Here is a 17,976-nt window from a genome sequence, read left to right on the forward strand (position 1 = left end):
CGTCACGTGCGCTGTCACGTGCGCTGTCACGTGCACGCTGCTGCTTTCACCTGCCCTGCAGTCTTAAACTTGTTTTATTCATTTTTTATTGATCTTACTCTGTAATCTACGGAGACCCGGAGGTGAAATGGTGTTTTTGTTTTTTTAGCATAGGGATGTTTAGTCCATGATGAATATTAATAACTGAAACCAAAAAGGAATATAGAAAAGAAACCATTTTTCAGAAGGTGTCCGTGGAGAGATGACATCACTCACAGCTTGTCTGGACTGTCGGCTTCTCCAGCCAATCAGAGACCAGCAGACATCAGATCAGCTGAAGTCTGCAGCCACAGAAAATCTAATAGCTAATGGAGCCTGAAAACAGCATACTTCAAAACTTCATGTTTGGAATAAAAACAACATCCAAATCAGTGTCTGTGTAGTTATTTCTAAAATATAATATATACAGGGGAAACGGAGGCATAGCCATTACTTTATTATTTATATATATTTATTAAATATTACAGGCACAGTAGAGTAGAAACGTCAAAAAGAACTGAGCAACTAAATGATGAACAGTAACGAGCCGTAAGCTTCAGAAACACGGCAGGAAGTTCGATCATCTGAATTTACTGCATGGGATACTTGGAATCCGCTTTTACATATTTATCTCATTTCCTATAGCCGACCTTACAGTGTTATATAAAATAATAAAGAACAGTTTGAATAACATTTGCTAAATGTCAAATATCCCAACATTTATCAGGGTTCCCACACCTTCTTAAACATCAAATTCAAGGACTTTTCAAGGACTTTCCAGGCCCAATTCCCTTAAATTCAAGGACCCAACACGGCATAGTTTGAGACGCGGATCACGGTTAATTACTGTTCCAACACTGAGAATATTCCACGTCAGTCGCTTGTGCACGTGACGTCGCACGTGACGTCAGCCGCTCGTCGCAAGGCAGGCGGCGCGTGAAACGAGGACGCACAGACGGGAGGAGACATGCAGCGGAACGCAGCCTAGTTACTAACGTTAAGTAAAAAAATATATCAACTTCAATTTCTATTCTTGCACAAAATATATAAATTCAAGCACTTTCAATGACCCATGTCTATTTATGTCTATTTTCAAAAACCTTCAAGGCCTTGATTTCTTTTTCTCAAATTCACAAACTTTCAAGGATTTCAAGGACCCGTGGGAACCTTGATTTATAATGAGCTCTGTCCATTAAATCTGTTTGGGGAAGTGTTTTTACGCAGCACTCGTCTCTCTCCGTTCCTCCTGGTTTCTGACGAGCAGCCGTCCAAATTCATTCGTTTGGATATTCCACAGAAATACAGAAGAGCAACGTGAGCAATGAATCTTTCAGTTTCTCCACAGACTATTTTTCTTACCACATATCTGAGATTACATCTAGTGTTATATATTATCAATACTGAATGGTAATCCGTACATGAATGGTACTGAATACTATGATGACTGTATTTGATTTGCTGACCTAGCTTCACTTTCACCACAGAATTTACCGCTGTTCTTTCTGATGAAGTAACACCTGGTGTTAAGGTGTGTGTTCGGGGTCGGAAGAGTGTTGGTGTGTGTTCGGGGGTAGGGGGTTGGAAATCAGTGTGTGTGTGTGTGTGTGTGTGTGTGAGCACAGGTGTTAAAGTCAAGATGAAACGGCATTTCGAGAGTGTCTAACTTCCGTATCGTGACGTATTTCCGAGTGAAACAGGAAAGACAGGCGGGACGTAACGTTGGGAGGAATTTGATTTGAACGTTGAAAAGTGGGCGTGTCATAACACCCGAAGACACGCCGAAGCACCGTGCTGCTGCTAGCTAGCTAACTAATGAATCTTAGCTCTGTGCGCTAAAAGTTGAAGATTGATTGATGGGTGGATGTCATGATATTATTGGTTGAAATTGGTTGAGGCATGCTTACGTAAGCACACGGCATATTTTGTTTTACAGGAAGAAAACATGATTGAATTTTGATATAAGAATACAAAGAAATTGATTTTTTGTATTTTTTTTGGCATATATTGTTAAATAGGTGCACAGTATGACCGGGGATGTGATCTAAAAGGGTTAAAAAGGCATTTTTCATTTCATCTCGACTTTAATGTGCTCAGGTTCTTTGAGTGAGTTAGATGTTGGAGTCACTGCTGGAATTAAACTCCTCCTTTTTCATCTTCTTGTGTTTTGGAGTCAGGACTTTGATGATTCTCATCAGCAAGGAAGGCTTCTTCTTCTTCTTCTTGTGTGGAGGTTTCTCTCCAGACCGGCCCGCCGGCTCCTGGCTGCTCACGGCCGTCTCTCTGTGGAGCTTTACGCTCCTCTAGCTCTTGCCGGAGGGCCTCCTTCTCATCCCTCCTTCTCATCCCTCCTTCTCATCCCTCCTTCTCATCCCTCCTTCTCGTCCCTCCTCGTCCCTCCTTCTCGTCCTTCCTTCTCGTCCCTCCTTCTCATCCCTCCTTCTCGTCCCTCCTTCTCGTCCCTCCTTCTCGTCCCTCCTTCTCGTCCCTCCTTCTCGTCCCTCCTTCTCGTCCTTCCTTCTCGTCCCTCCTTCTCGTCCCTCCTTCTCGTCCTTCCTTCTCGTCCCTCCTTCTCGTCCTTCCTTCTCGTCCCTCCTTCTCGTCCTTCCTTCTCATCCCTCCTTCTCGTCCCTCCTTCTCGTCCCTCCTTCTCATCTCTCCTTCTCGTCTCTCCTTCTCGTCCCTCCTTCTCGTCCCTCCTTCTCGTCCCTCCTTCTCATCCCTCCTCGTCCCTCCTTCTCGTCCCTCCTTCTCGTCCCTCCTTCTCATCCCTCCTCGTCCCTCCTTCTCGTCCCTCCTTCTCGTCCCTCCTTCTCGTCCCTCCTTCTCATCCCTCCTCGTCCCTCCTTCTCGTCCTTCCTTCTCATCCCTCCTTCTCATCCCTCCTTCTCGTCCCTCCTTCTCATCCCTCCTTCTCATCCCTCCTCGTCCCTCCTTCTCATCCCTCCTTCTCGTCCCTCCTTCTCATCCCTCCTCGTCCCTCCTTCTCATCCCTCCTTCTCGTCCCTCCTCCTTGTCCCTCCTTCTCATCCCTCCTTCTCATCCCTCCTCGTCCCTCCTTCTCGTCCCTCCTTCTCGTCCTTCCTTCTCATCCCTCCTCATCCCTCCTTCTCGTCCCTCCTTCTCGTCCCTCCTTCTCATCCCTCCTTCTCGTCCCTCCTTCTCGTCCCTCCTTCTCGTCCCTCCTCGTCCCTCCTTCTCATCCCTCCTTCTCGTCCCTCCTCCTTGTCCCTCCTTCTCGTCCCTCCTTCTCGTCCCTCCTCCTTGTCCCTCCTTCTCGTCCCTCCTTCTCGTCCCTCCTCGTCCCTCCTTCTCGTCCCTCCTTCTCATCCCTCCTTCTCGTCCCTCCTTCTCGTCCCTCCTTCTCGTCCCTCCTTCTCGTCCCTCCTTCTCGTCCCTCCTTCTCGTCCCTCCTTCTCATCCCTCCTCGTCCCTCCTTCTCATCCCTCCTTCTCGTCCCTCCTTCTCGTCCCTCCTCGTCCCTCCTTCTCATCCCTCCTTCTCGTCCCTCCTTCTCGTCCCTCCTTCTCATCCCTCCTTCTCGTCCCTCCTTCTCGTCCCTCCTTCTCGTCCCTCCTTCTCGTCCCTCCTTCTCGTCCCTCTCTGCCTTGAGGTTGGTTTCGAGCTCCTGGGCACCGGAGGTCTTCTCTCTGTCGAGCATTTTCAGCTCCTCTACCTGCTGGCAGTGGGCCTCATTCTCCACTTCAGAGGCCTGGAGCTTCAGGGCCAGCTCTTGGTTGCTCACGGCCTTCTCTGAGATTTTCTTTGAGGTCCTGCATTCCTTCCTGGAGTGCGTCCCTCTCTGCCTCACAGGCCAGAGCGATTCCTGGACCTCCTCCAGTTCTTTATGGACGGCCTCAATGTCCTCCTTGCAGGCCTCGAAGTTGGCCTGCTCCTGGATCCTTACAGTAGGGGATGAAGGGTGGTTGCTATGGTTACAGTAGGGGATGAAGGGTGGTTGCTATGATTACAGTAGGGGATGAAGGGTGGTTGCTATGGTTACAGTAGGGGATGAAGGGTGGTTGCTATGGTTAAGATAAACATCATTTCTCTCATTATTCTGTCGCACGGTGGCAACTGAGTAATCTGGTAAAATTATCAATTATGATAATCAATAATTTTTTTGTCTGCAGACTGAAGTGTGTGATGGTTTATTGTAGTTTACAACAGTAGGTCGAGGTCAGCTCACACACACATGGTGGCAAAAAGATGAATTGCGAGTTCAATAAATATGATAACCAGAAAATGTACTAATAAAATAGAGCAAAACAAAAACAAGGCTGGATGGATGCTCAACACAGTCAGACTGATAAAATGAAATACATTTACCTGCAGGTGGCTGCTTGTAATTTCTTAACGTGATTCTAATTATGATTTTATCATATTAATGCACTTCTGATGCTGACAGATAAACATCACAGCAAAATGTTTCCTGGTTTCCTTCTATCAGAGGATGTCGGCTTTACTTTTCTCCTGACTCGACGCAGAACTAAGATGTAGGCGGAGCGTCCTGTGATGTCACTTCCTGTGATGTCACTTCCTGTGATGTCATCATGACCCCGGACAGGGCCTCCAACATCTGGAAGTAGTTGTACTTGATGTCGAACTCCATGTCGTACCAGAAGTTCACTGCAGCAGAAACACAGCAGACAGGAAAACAACAAGATGCAGTTTGAGAGAAGACTTGAGACTTGACTTGACTTGGGTTCTGGTGACTTGGGTTCTGGTGACTTGGGTTCTGGTGACTTGGGTTCTGGTGACTTGGGTTCTGGTGACTTGGGACTTGACTCTGACTTGTACTTTGATGACTTGAAAAGGTTTCTAAAGTCTTGACTTGAGATCTTGTGTTTGTGTAAATGACTTAGATTGAAAGTGATGAGATTTGTTCCAGCAGACGACTGAATTTAAATTCTGTTTTCTGAATTTGTATGGAATGATTGAATTTATTGAAGTTGAAACTGATTATAGAAATCAAACTCATGATGCTCTTACCAAGTTTTTATCCTAATTAAACCATATTGCATTGAAAATTGATACTGGACTCTTGATTTGTTCTGACTTGACTTGCTGTTCTACATTTAGACTTGAGACTTGACATTAATGACTTGGACTTGACTTGGACTTGACTTGGTAATCTACATTTAGACTTGAGACTTGACTTGAGACTTGACTTGAGATTTGCGCCTCAAGACTGACTTGGGACTTGAGTGAGGTGGACTTGGTCACAGCTCTGCATTTTACCTCTGGGTAAATGAACACAATTATTTAGTTTTGCTTATTTTTGCATACAACTTTCCAACAAGTCAAGCTGTACCGTGAGGAACATTAATGTTCCATATTGGGTACTTCTGTCGCTTTTTTTGAGAGTGTAGCTCTGCAGCCAATCAGAATCTTCTCAGCGGCTCCACAGATGATGTCATCACAGTGTTTTACCTGCGATGCAGCCGTGGCTCTGCTGGACGTGGTGAAACCAGAGGGACGGCAGGTAGAGCGTCTCTCCGGCCTTCACAGTGCAGCGGAGCGGCCGGGCGAGGCTGTAGGCCGGGAACCGGTCCAGATCCGGATCCAGAGGGTCCAGAGGGATCCAGGGCACCTGAGGGGGGGAAGGGGGGGGGAAGGACACTTATGGTTTATTTGTTTTTCTGCCAGCTAGAACATCTGTCCATCGTTAGCTTAGCTACAACGCTAGCTACTTCACAGAGTAAATTCAACTTAATATACAAACTCTTTGGTAAATGAAACGTGTGAGATAAAACTTAATTCTGTTTTCCCTCAGAGTCTGATGACAGCAGCCGAGTCGAGCCGTTCTCTCCTCCAGCTGTTTCTGCCTGGAGAAAAGTTCTTGTTGCTGCCTAACTGAACTGAACTGATCTCCGTTCCTGCAACAGGAAACAAGAGAACAGCAGTGCTAGGCTCCGCCCACCGCCCCACCCACAGCCCCGCCCACCGCCCCGCCCGCAGCCCCGCCCGCAGCCCCGCCCGCAGCCCCGCCCACTGCCGCCGCCTGTCTGAGCCGGAGGCGGAGCTACAGCAGATCAGCTGGAACCTGAACTCACCTTGTCAGAGCCGATCTGATCGACAACCTCAAAGTCTCCGTCTTCCTTCTGTCTGTAAACAGCCGGCTGGTAAAGACCTGAGAGAGAGAGACAGGTAGAGAGAGAGACAGAGAGACAGACAGACAGGCAGAGAGACAGGTAGAGAGAGCGAGAGAGACAGACAGACAGGCAGAGAGACAGGTAGAGAGAGAGACAGACAGACAGGCAGAGAGACAGGTAGAGAGAGACAGGTAGAGAGAGAGAGAGAGACAGACAGACAGGCAGAGAGACAGGTAGAGAGAGAGACAGAGAGACAGACAGACAGTCAGACAGACAGATCAACACAGTCTTCAGCAGGGACTCGTTGCAGAATTCAGTTTTGTCAACATTGTGAACAAAATACGAAGCAAAACTGTGTTTTTGCAATTGTTCTGAAAATTAAATACAGAAATGTCTCATTTAAATCAGTATTCAAAACTCCTGGCAGTGATTCCAGCCTCCAGTCTCTGGGAAGAGTCTGAACACAAAATATCTCAGCTTCTCATTTTCAATTAATTTGAAAAAATTATAAAGAAAAAAATCCACTTTGACATTATTGTCATATAAAGAGTTAATGTGTGACAAAAATGAGTTTAATCCATTTTGAATTCAGGCTGCAACCCGACAGGAGGGTTGTTACTATGGCTACTGTAGAGAATGGAGGGTGGTTGCTATGGTTACCGTAGTGGATGGAGGATGGTTGCTATGGTTACTCTAATGGATGGAGGATGGTTGCTATGGTTACCGTAGGGGACAGAGGGTGGTTGCTATGGTTACTGTAGTGGATGGAGGGTGGTTGCTATGGTTACTGTAGTGGATGGAGGGTGGTTGCTATGGTTACCGTAGTGGATGAAGGGGGGTTACTATGGTTACCGTAGGGGATGAAGGGTGGTTACTATGGTTACCGTAGTGGATGAAGGGTGGTTACTATGGTTACCGTAGTGGATGAAGGGTGGTTACTATGGTTACCGTAGGGGATGAAGGGGCGGTCTGTCGGCGGCAGCAGGATGAAATGTTTCTCTCCAGAAATCACACAGTAAAGATTCTCATAGTGATCCTTATGCACTGAAACACAGTAAATACACAGTAAATACACAGTAAATACACAGTAAATACACAGTAAATACACAGTAAATACAGTGAACATGCAGTAAATACACAGTAAATACACAGTGAACATGCAGTAAATACACAGTAAATACAGTAAATACACAATGAACATGCAGTGTCACCACTGGAAAATATTTTCTTTCACTGTTATAACTGAAGTTTTGTTTCAAAATGAAATCTCAACTGACAAACTGACCTCCAGTCTGCCAGCTGACATGAAGCTAAAGCAGACTCTGAGTCTGAACTCAACACACTGAATCATCTCAGCTTCTGAAGTACTGACTGAGGAACTGCAGGATGTTTTATTTTCCTGAATGAAGTCAAGAATGAAATGAAGGAGGATGAAGTTTCTCCTGCACAGAGCAGAGAGCAGCGTGGATCTGGTCTGATCTGGTCTGATCTGATCTGGTCTGATCTGATCTGATCTGGTCTGGTCTGGTCTGGTCTGGTCTGGTCTGGTCTGATCTGATCTGGTCTGGTCTGGTCTGGTCTGGTCTGGTCTGGTCTGGTCTGATCTGATCTGGTCTGATCTGGTCTGGTCTGGTCTGGTCTGGTCTGGTCTGGTCTGATCTGATCTGGTCTGGTCTGGTCTGGTCTGGTCTGATCTGATCTGGTCTGGTCTGGTCTGGTCTGGTCTGGTCTGATCTGATCTGGTCTGGTCTGGTCTGATCTGATCTGATCTGATCTGATCTGATCTGGTCTGATCTGGTCTGATCTGATCTGGTCTGATCTGATCTGGTCTGATCTGGTCTGATCTGGTCTGGTCTGATCTGGAGTCAGATGTAAAGAGTCTTACTGGACGTGACGGCGCTCGCCTCGCCTAGCCAGAAGTTCACAGCGTCCGGAAGCTTTCCTGCAGGGAAACAAGATTCAAATGAGATGAAACTTTATTGATCGTTCGGTCGGACAGGATACAGCAGAGAAACATCTGGAATATAAATCAGAACATCTGGGATATTGATCATGACACAACTGATCGTCACAACACCACAAGAAAACATCTGAGTTACAGGTTATTATGCAGGATGTGAAAAACAACAGCAGGACAGCAAACTGACAAAGAAATGAACAGAAAACGTGTGAGAATATAAAAAAAATATTAACAACATGCAGTTAGAAAAATTATAGAAACCTGATTATTGATTATTAATATTAAGGGAGAGAGTGGTGAACAGAAGATAATGATGTGAGTGCCGATGTTTCCATGCACATCACAAATTAATTAAAAAAGAAACTGAAACTTCATGTCAGGTTTTCTAACAGCTGTGTTCAGGGAGGAATGATGACATCATCAGCGTGCGCCTGCACCCACCCAGCGCGGCGCTCATCCAGGAGACGTGCGGCTCCAGGTCAGAGGTCAGCGCCGGCAGCTCCTCCAGCAGGTTGGAACACTGTTTCTGAACATAGAACACACCGCTCTTCTCCACCTGCAACACACACACACACACACACACACACTTTACACTGCAGGAGAACCAGGAGAACCAGGAGAACCAGGAGAACCAGAGAGAATACTTGACTTGAGACTTGACATTAATGACTTGGACTTGACTTGGTGATCTACATTTAGACTTGAGACTGACTTGGGACTCGAGCGAAGCTGACTTGGTCACACCTCTTTGTCTTTGTGTGACATCATACAGTATGACATCATACCTTCCCCTCCATCACGTCCAGCAGGGAGGAAAAGGTCATGTGACGCTCCTCCGGCATCACGAACCGATCCCCGCTGACGGCGTCTGCGTAGCCGTTAGGGGTCACCGCCACGCTGATGACCTTTGACCCCACCGTCTCTCTGCAGGGAGGAGACAGGACATTCAGACAGGGTTCTGCCGCTGAACCGGACAGGAACCTGATGTTGAACCTCCTGACCTGAGGTACGACGGCGTCCATCTGTTCAGGGCCGGCCAATGGTCGATGGCGTTGCGGATGATGCAGGGCTTGTTTGGACCAATCCAGTCGCGGTAAAAGTCCAGAGGGGCGGGAGGCTCCTCCAGGTAGGGAACTGATTGGTTCAGGTAGAGATCTGAAGAGAAAACAAACACCGTCACACTGCAGCTGTTTATCTGACTACAGAAGAAGAAGAAGAAGTAGCTGTAGTAGTAGGAGCTAAAGTATTAGTATTAGTAGCAGTAGTAGTAGTAGTAGTAGTAGTATAAATTGTAGTAATACTAGCAGTAATAGCAGTAGTAGTAGTAACAGTAGCAGTAGTAGTAGGAGCTAAAGTATTAGTATTAGTAGCAGTAGTAGTAGTAGTAGTAGTAGTATAAATTGTAGTAATACTAGCAGTAATAGCAGTAGTAGTAGTAACAGTAGCAGTAGTAGTAGTAGTAGTATAAATTGTAGCAATACTTGTAGTAATACTAGCAATTGTAGTAGTAGTAGTAGTAGTAGTAACAGTAGCAGTAGTAGTAGTAGTAGTAACAGTAGCAGTAGTAGTCGTAGTAGTAGTAACAGTAGCAGTAGTAGTAGTATAAATTGCAGTAATACTTGTAGTAATACCAGCAGTAACAGTATTTTCTCACCATGCGCCTCCAGAGAAAACTCAGTCAGGATTTCCTTCACAGCGTCGCTTTGTTTTTGCGTCATGATTCCAACATTCTTCTGTGAAACCTGCAATTATCGATCAGTATTGATCAGTCACAGTGTCGGCTGACGTTATTACAAGATAATCTATATTTCAAACATGAACGCTCGTATTTGAAATCTGTCAGCCTTCATGCTGCCATGCTGCTTTGTTTACAACTAATGCGCATGCGCAGGGCTTCTGCTTCGGCTCTGTTCGGTGAGGTTTTGGGTCAGGATGTCTCCCCCTGCAGGCTGGAGGACCAACTGCACAAACACACACCTAACATGAGATAAGATAAGATAAGATAGCACTTTATTGATCCTCTTGGGGAAATTCAACTGACACTAATAACGATAACAATCACAACAATAATAATAATATTTTGGGGTATCAGTAGCCTGCAGTTTAGAGGAGTGGGCTTGGACAGGTTGCTGGTTCAAATCCCTGGACTGACTGAGGAAAATCTAGATGGAAAGTTTATTTTTATTGAATCTTTATTTTTCCAGGAAGTCCCACTGAGATCCAGTTTGTCTCCAGAAGAGAGACAGAGATCTCAACAGACAGCAGAGTGACGGACATGAAGCCATGAGGTGGAAAACATGTGGATGAGATGATTACAGGGTACAAGAACAAACAGACAGCTCAGGATGTGGACCTCTCTCTTCCAGATAAGTTGAATGAATTCTATTGCAGATTTGATTTGCAGTCAGATGAACTCGGAGCAGTAGATAGAGCAGAGCCTGCAGAGCCTCCTTGGTTAAAGAGCACGAGGTTAAAACTCAACAACACAGCAGGAGGGCAGCAGGGCAGACCATGTGTCCGCATTCACTTTAAGGTTCTGCGCCCACCAACTTGCTTCTGTTTTCACAGATATTTTTGACTGGTCTCTTAGGCTATCCAAAGTCCCTGCATGTTTTAAATCTGCTGTTGTCATCCCTGGACCCAAGAAGTCTAATGCTGTCAGTCTGAATGATGACAGGCCTGCTGCTCTGACTTCTGTTGTTATGAAGGTGTTTGAGCGACTGGTCTGTAACCATTTATCCCGTGTTGAGATGGACATGTTTCAGTTTGCTAACAGGTCTGAGGATGCTGTGTCTCCTGTATCCTGCAGCACCTGGAGGCCCCCGCCACCTATGTAAGAGTTATTGATTTTAGTTCAGCGTTTAATACCATCGTGCCCCTTAAACTATATGATAAACTTCAGGTGCTGGGAATTAATCAGTCTATGCAACTGGATTTTAGATTTTCTGTCAGATAGGAAGCAGGTGGTTAAGATAGGTAACATGTTCTCCAGGCCTATGACCCTCAACACTGGGGCCCCTCAGGGCTGTGTTCTCTCACCTCTGCTGTACTCACTATATACCAGTGATCCCATTCTGAATCTGTGCGGATTTTTAAATATGCAGATGACACACCAGTGGCAGGCATGATAAGGAGCGGTGATGAATCAGCCTACAGGGCTGAGATGGGGGTCTAGTGGAGCGGTGTAGGGCAAACAACCTGCTTTTAAACATCGCTAAGACAAAAGAAATGGTAATTGACGTCCGGAGGGGTGAGGCGGTCCTCCCTCCACTGGTCATCAATGACCAGATAGTGGAGAGGGTTGACACTTTTAAATTCCTTGGCACCACCGTATGCCACACTCTGAAGTGGGAAGTCTACACCAGCCACATAATTAACAAGGCCCACCGGAGGCTTCACTTTCTGCACCAGGTTAAAAAGTTTGGCGTGACTGGGGAGGCGATGCTGCACTTCTACAGATCTGTGGAGAGTCCTCGTCTTCTCAGTCACAGCGTGGCAACACACCCGGCCTGAGAGGGGACAGTTAGGAAGAGTTGTGCGCACAGCGTCTAACATCATTGGCTGTGACCTTCCCTGTGTGTCCTCCATATATGTATACATACATACCGTACACGTATCAGACGCAAGACGCAGAAGGTGATGGCCGACCCCTCTCACCCGGCCAGCTCCCTCTTCAAACCCCTCCCCTCCGGAGGGAGATTACAGAGTTTCAGGTGCAGGACATCCCGCCTCAGGACAGCACGTATCCTGAGGCTGGTCCATACTCTGACGCACAAGCACCTGCAGTAGAGCAAGCATCAGCCACCATGCACTAAAGTAGGTAGGTAGCAGCACAAAGCACTTTAGGACTTTATCATATTATGTATGTTTGAATGTATAAATGTGATAACTGTTTTTGCTGTTCTTATTTTATATATTTTATTTACTTATGTGTGTGGGGTTTTTTTGTCTGTTCTTAAGAGCTGCACTGAGGCAAATTCCTATCAGCTGTGTTGACATTTGAACTGAGTTCAGTCAAAACCCCCTGGAGAAACACTGGTTCAATAAAATCAAAAATTAATTATTATAATGAACCTTATTTTTATAGCACTTTTGAAAACTGAGTTTGCAAAGTAGGCTTCTTTAACAATGAAACAAAATCATACATCCAATTTATAAAACAAATTTAAAAAAAAGTCAAACAGGAACAGCGCAGCATTGTCATATAAATACAGTTCAAATTTCACAGAGTAATAAAAAAACAGTAAAAGTAAAAATAAATACAGAAAATGTGAATGTCATTAGAAATCAAGTGAAACAGATCAGAGATTGAATCCGTGACTCAGAAGTGGATCCTGAGACTCAGCCTGCAGGATCACAGCTGGATCCAATCCAGACTGATCAGGGAACAGAGCGGAGCTGAAACTCTGATCGATCGATCATCATGGACGAGTCGGCGCTGGAGAGATACTTTGATGATTCAATTGCAAATGTGAGTAAACTGACAGAACAGACAGAAAACCTGTCAGTGATTGATCAGTGATCAGAGGATCTGAAACTGATCTGCTGCAGCTGCACTGCTTTCATGCTGAGAGTTTTTACACTGAACATACAAAACATTATTATAACGTTATTTTCCCACAATCCACATCTCAACTGTCTCAGAGCTTAAAACTCCTGTAACTCTCTTTATCTATACGTCTCCTTTTTTTCTGATTGGAACAAAGCTAATAAGGGAAATCAATAAGGGATAATGGCTTCTAGATGGATTCTCTCATCAGTCTCTAATATTTTGTCCCTTCAGTGTAGAATCAGCATCATGAAACGCAGCAGGACTCTGTCAGTCTGGAACAGGGTTTTCATCAGCAGCAGGACGAGGTTTTCCTTCTTTGCATCAGTTTCTTTCTGCCAAAACACCTAAAATATTGATTATATTCTTTCTGATCCTGTTTCTGATTTGATCTGTGAAGTCTGAACTGCTGAAGCTAAATGGAGCGACACTGTGCTGAAGATCTAATGTGGAGACGACTTGAGGATTTACATTTTGGGTAAATTCACACATCAGGTTGTTGAAGAGTTTGACTTGTAGATGGAAATTAAGAGTTTTAATTAGAAACAAAACAAATGAAACCAGACTTTCCAAGCTGCTAAATGAGTCCCAAGTCAATTCCAAGTCATTAAAGTCAAGTCTCAAGTCTAAATGTAGAACAGCAAGTCAAGTCAGAACAAATCAAGAGTCCAGTATCAATTTAATATCTTAAAGAAAACTAAATATCTAGGACTTTTCAATGCAATATGGTTTTAATAGGATAAAAACTTGGTAAGAGCATCATGAGTTTGATTTCTATAATCAGTTTCAACTTCAATAAATTCAATCATTCCATACAAATTCAGAAAACAGAATTTAAATTCAGTCGTCCGCTGGAACAAATCTCATCACTTTCAATCTAAGTCATTTACACAAACACAAGATCTCAAGTCAAGACTTTAGAAACCTTTTCAAGTCATCAAAGTACAAGTCAGAGTCAAGTCCCAAGTCACCAGAACCCAAGTCAAGTCAAGTCTCAAGTCTTCTCTTCATGCATCAAGTCAAGTCTCAAGCAGTTAAAACTGGGACTCGAGTCCAAGTCATGTGACTCGAGTCTCTACCTCTGAGCAGAGGTGAATTTTGTGAGCAGGAATTTTCATTTCTTTTCAACAGATGAATTCATATTAATTCTCAGTTCCTGGATCAGAAGCTCAGTCTTTATATTTCTGATTCAGTCCAATAAATCACAATGTAAACAAAGTCAGGGTTTCAACAGTGAAAACTGACTGCAGTTATTTCAGTTTTTAAATAAAAGCAAAACAATCTCTCCGACTCTCTCAAAGAATCAGCTGAACAAACCTGTTCACTGAGAGCTGAACTGAGTCACAGCTCTGGGTGAACACACACCTGTCCTGTCCCGCAGGACTCCGGCTTCATGCCGGGGGGGGCGGGGCCGAGCGGAGAGCTGGGTGACGAGCTGGACCTCAGCTTCCTGCCTGACGAGCTGAACACACAGGAAGAGCCGAGCGACAGCAGAGGTACTGAGGGGGGGTGGGGTGGGGATGGGGGGGGACTTTAACCCCTCGCACCCTGACTTTCCCCTTCAATTTTAGGGACGGGACGGGACGATATATTGAAATTCAATATATCTCGATACAAAAATGTGACGATCCGTGTCGTCTCTCTTCAGCTGAAGCCGCTCGGCCTGTGGAGGAGAGCGGAGCCGCCGACGTGTCGCAGGACAGCGGCATCTTCCTGGACTACAGTTCCCAGGATTCCACAGCGGCTGAGCCGGCGGGGGCGGGGCCTGGGCTGGGGGCAGGGCCGGGATCCGCCGCCTCCCGCTTCTGTCCCATGACCCCAATGACCCCCATGACCCCCATGACCCCTGTGACGGAGCGATCCGGAATCATCCCACAGTTACAGTACGACACGCCTTAAAGCGATGTTCCATTTAGCATTTATCAACACAGGATATGATGTTAATATCCCCCGTGCCATAATCCAAGCTGAGCGTTCCTATAGAGCCCAGTTCAGTCTAACAGAACGACACACCACACACACTGAACCAGAGAAACCATCAGGCTGCACCACAAATAAACTGCAGCAAAGAGTCAATGTAGAGACATGTGATCGACTGAGAGCATTTCTGTCTGTGGCTCTCTCTGTGTGTGTGTGTGTGTGTGTGTGTGTGTGTGTGTGTGTGTGTGTGTGTGTGTGTGTGTGTGTGTGTGTGTGTGTGTGTGTGTGCAGGAACATCGTCTCCACAGTGAACCTCGGCTGTCCTCTGGACCTGAAGTTCATCGCTCTCCAGGCGAGGAACGCAGAATACAACCCGAAGGTCCGTTAACGTTCACACAGGAACCAGAACCACAAGAACTCTGATCGGTTCACTTCCAACTGAAGTTCATTATTCAATATGTCTATAATCCAGAAGATCCAGTCTGGAAAAGTGCCTCATTTAGTCAGTCGAGGACTTCAGTTCTCTAACACAAAACCTTCATTAGGGTTGACTGGCAGTTGTTGAGAAGGTTAAAGCTCCATCTTCTCTCCAGAGTTTATTTAGTGTCTTTCTGTCCATTCAAAGCTGTGTGTGTGGTGTCATGAACCAAAAACACTCTCAATCCATTTCTCCACGTTCATTTTCCAGCATCTCTCTGAGCCTTACCAAGAACAGGCCGTTTCTGTCTCCGTGTCTTTAAGGCTCATTAATATTAACGACCCTCCGTTCCGATCGGCTAACCGTTTCGAGAGCGAAACGTGAGACGCCGCGGCCCGGCGGCTACAGGTAGGGAAAACTCTCCGGTAATAAACGATGACGACCGCTCGACCGCTTTGAAAACAACACTTTGTTAGTCTATTATTTCTTACAGAAATGATAATGAGCGAACCTTTGTGACGCCACAAAGTTACGGAAGTCCAAACGGCTCGTTTAGAGGCTCGCTTTTCTAATATGGATTGTGTGGATTTAGTTTTGATGCTTTCACCATGTTTAGATACACATCCAACTCCTTTATCATCACAGAGGAGAGGGAGTCCTGTTTTATGTGATGTGGAGCTTTAAAGGTCACCGTTGTGTCAGAACTCAGAAACTCAGGCAGCAAAATGTTCTCAGACTTTCTGACTTCATCACTCAACTTCGGAGAGCTTCATGTGAAGTTTCCAAGTAGAATGAGACCAGATGAACAGAACTAACGCAGCGTCTGAACCGGCTGCAGCTGCTCAGTCTCTCGTGTCTCTCGTGTTTTCAGCGCTTCGCGGCGGTCATCATGAGGATCAGAGAGCCGAGAACCACAGCGCTGATCTTCAGCTCCGGGAAGATGGTCTGTACTGGAGCCAAGAGGTCTGTCTGTCTGTCTGCCTGCCTGCCTGCCTGTCTGTCTGTCTGTCTGTCTGTCTGCCTGCCTGCCTGCCTGTCTGTCTGTCTGTCTGTCTGTCTGCCTGTCTGCCTGTCTGTCTGTCTCTCTGTCTGTCTCTCTGTCTGTCTGTCTGCCTGTCTGTCTGTCTGTCTGTCTGCCTGTCTGTCTGTCTCTCTGTCTGTCTCATGCTGTTAATCAGATTAAATGACTGTAAAAAACTGTATTGATCTCTGTGGGGAAATCGGGTCATGCCTGTGTGTGTGTGTGTGTGTGTGTGTGTGTGTGTGTGTGTGCAGTGAGGAGCAGTCGCGGCTGGCAGCCAGGAAGTACGCGCGTGTGGTGCAGAAGCTCGGCTTCCCCGCTCGCTTCCTGGACTTCAAGATCCAGAACATGGTGGCGAGCTGCGATGTCTGTTTCCCCATCAGACTGGAGGGACTGGTGCTGACTCATCAACAGTTCAGCAGGTAGAGAGAGAGAGAGGGGGGGGGGGGAGGAGAGAGAGAGAGAGAGAGAGAGCGAGCGAGCGAGCGAGAGAGAGAGAGAGAGAGAGAGAGAGAGAGAGAGAGAGAGAGAGAGAGAGAGAGAGAGAGAGAGAGAGAGAGAGAGAGAGAGAGAGAGAGAGAGAGAGAGAGAGTCCAGCACTAACTTCCCCTGAAGACGCTCACTGTGATTGGATGACAATTATTCTAATGAGCCGGATATGAAAAACACAGAGTGAACGAATATTAATGATCAAACTGAACATCTGTCTGGTGACTCTGTCAGTAGAGTTCCTGTGTGTCTCAGTAGAGTCCAGTAGAGTCTCGCTGCATCGACCAATCAGAGCAGGAGGCTGCTGTCTGCTGCTTAAAGGATTTCCGCCCATTTTAAGAAGAAGAGTTACAGTTTCTGTGATCTTACACTCTTTGCTAAAGCTACAAATTATTGAGCCAAGCCTTGAACTTGTGATGTCACTGTGATGTCATTGTGATGTCACTGTGATGTAAAGTCTGTCAGTCATGGATCCACAGTCAGAGTCCCATTCACTGTCAATGGAGCAGCTGCTGATTTGACACAAATTCAAGGTTCCTGAGAGAGAGAGAGAGAGAGAGAGAGAGAGAGAGAGAGAGAGACAGAGAGAGAGAGAGAGAAAAACTTCAGTTACTCTGTCAGGTGTTCAATATATTTATTCCAGCTGTGTGTGTGTGTGTGTGTGTGTGTGTTCTCCTCAGTTATGAACCGGAGCTGTTTCCTGGTCTGATCTACCGCATGGTGAAGCCTCGCATCGTCCTGCTCATCTTTGTGTCCGGGAAGGTGGTTCTGACCGGTAACTGTGTGTGTGTGTGTGTGTGTGTGTGTGTGTGTGTGTGTGTGTCCAAATGTCCCCACACAGTTAGATTAGATTAAACTTTATTGGGGAAATATGGGGGAAAATAACTGGATATCTTGATAAAACAAAGAATATGAACTCGTTATCACATGAAAACAGCAGAAATAAAATATATGAATCTTAATCTTATCCTTAATGGGCTTCCATTAGGCTATCGATAATATCGTATATCGCGATATTTTGGCGGGACAGTATCGTGATATAAAATCGTGGATATGCCCCGGCCCAGCGTCCGCTCGGCTGGACTCCGGCGTGTCTTGACCTCCTGACCTCGTCACATGACCCTCACTCAGTCTGCGTTTCAGGAGCCAAAGAGCGAGCGGAGATCTACGAGGCGTTCGAGAACATCTACCCCATCCTGAAGGGCTTCAGGAAGCAGTGAGGAGGACGGCTGCAGCTTCTTCTGTCTGTCTATGTGAATATATAAATATATATCTATGTGTTTTATTTTGTTGGATGGAGTCCAAACTGAACTATCCTGAGAGGAAATAAAGGTTAAAGTTTTCCATATCACTGTGCAGCGGGGTGGAAACTGGTGTGTAGAATTAGACAAAATCTTCATTTATTATCTGAAAAAAGACATTTGCTGTTTTGAGCTGTGACTGTAGTTTCTTCTTGGACCGATCAGAGTCAAGCTGATGCTGAACGCAGCGGTGAGAGGCTTCATTTAA

General features: G+C 45.9%; 2 protein-coding genes across 3 annotated transcripts; one reads left to right on the forward strand and one right to left on the reverse strand.

Annotated features, from left to right (window-relative positions):
• Positions 1 to 3,955: 3,955 nt before the first annotated feature.
• jmjd7 (jumonji domain containing 7) lies at positions 3,956 to 9,911 on the reverse strand. Of its 2 annotated transcripts, none has more exons than XM_071894269.2 (9): positions 9,725 to 9,911; positions 9,072 to 9,225; positions 8,856 to 8,994; positions 8,512 to 8,626; positions 7,996 to 8,052; positions 7,059 to 7,154; positions 6,072 to 6,148; positions 5,449 to 5,608; positions 3,956 to 4,644 (listed from the first exon to the last, which is right to left on the reverse strand). In XM_071894269.2, exons 1-9 carry the CDS (start codon positions 9,786 to 9,788, stop codon positions 4,505 to 4,507), a joined length of 1,002 nt encoding a protein of 333 aa, XP_071750370.1. In that variant the 5' UTR covers positions 9,789 to 9,911; the 3' UTR covers positions 3,956 to 4,504. The 2 variants fall into 2 exon arrangements, with proteins under 2 accessions (XP_071750370.1, XP_078145601.1); XM_078289475.1 differs by having other exon boundaries at positions 9,712 to 9,798.
• Positions 9,912 to 12,493: 2,582 nt separating this feature from the next.
• Positions 12,494 to 17,687, forward strand: tbpl2 (TATA box binding protein like 2). The gene is made up of 8 exons (XM_078289476.1): positions 12,494 to 12,541; positions 14,001 to 14,128; positions 14,296 to 14,502; positions 14,831 to 14,918; positions 15,829 to 15,920; positions 16,233 to 16,400; positions 17,148 to 17,260; positions 17,599 to 17,687. Exons 1-8 carry the CDS (start codon positions 12,494 to 12,496, stop codon positions 17,685 to 17,687), a joined length of 933 nt encoding a protein of 310 aa, XP_078145602.1.
• Positions 17,688 to 17,976: the final 289 nt, after the last annotated feature.

Source organism: Centroberyx gerrardi, chromosome 17 (assembly GCF_048128805.1).
Source record: "Centroberyx gerrardi isolate f3 chromosome 17, fCenGer3.hap1.cur.20231027, whole genome shotgun sequence".
Taxonomy (NCBI): Eukaryota; Metazoa; Chordata; class Actinopteri; order Beryciformes; family Berycidae; genus Centroberyx; species Centroberyx gerrardi.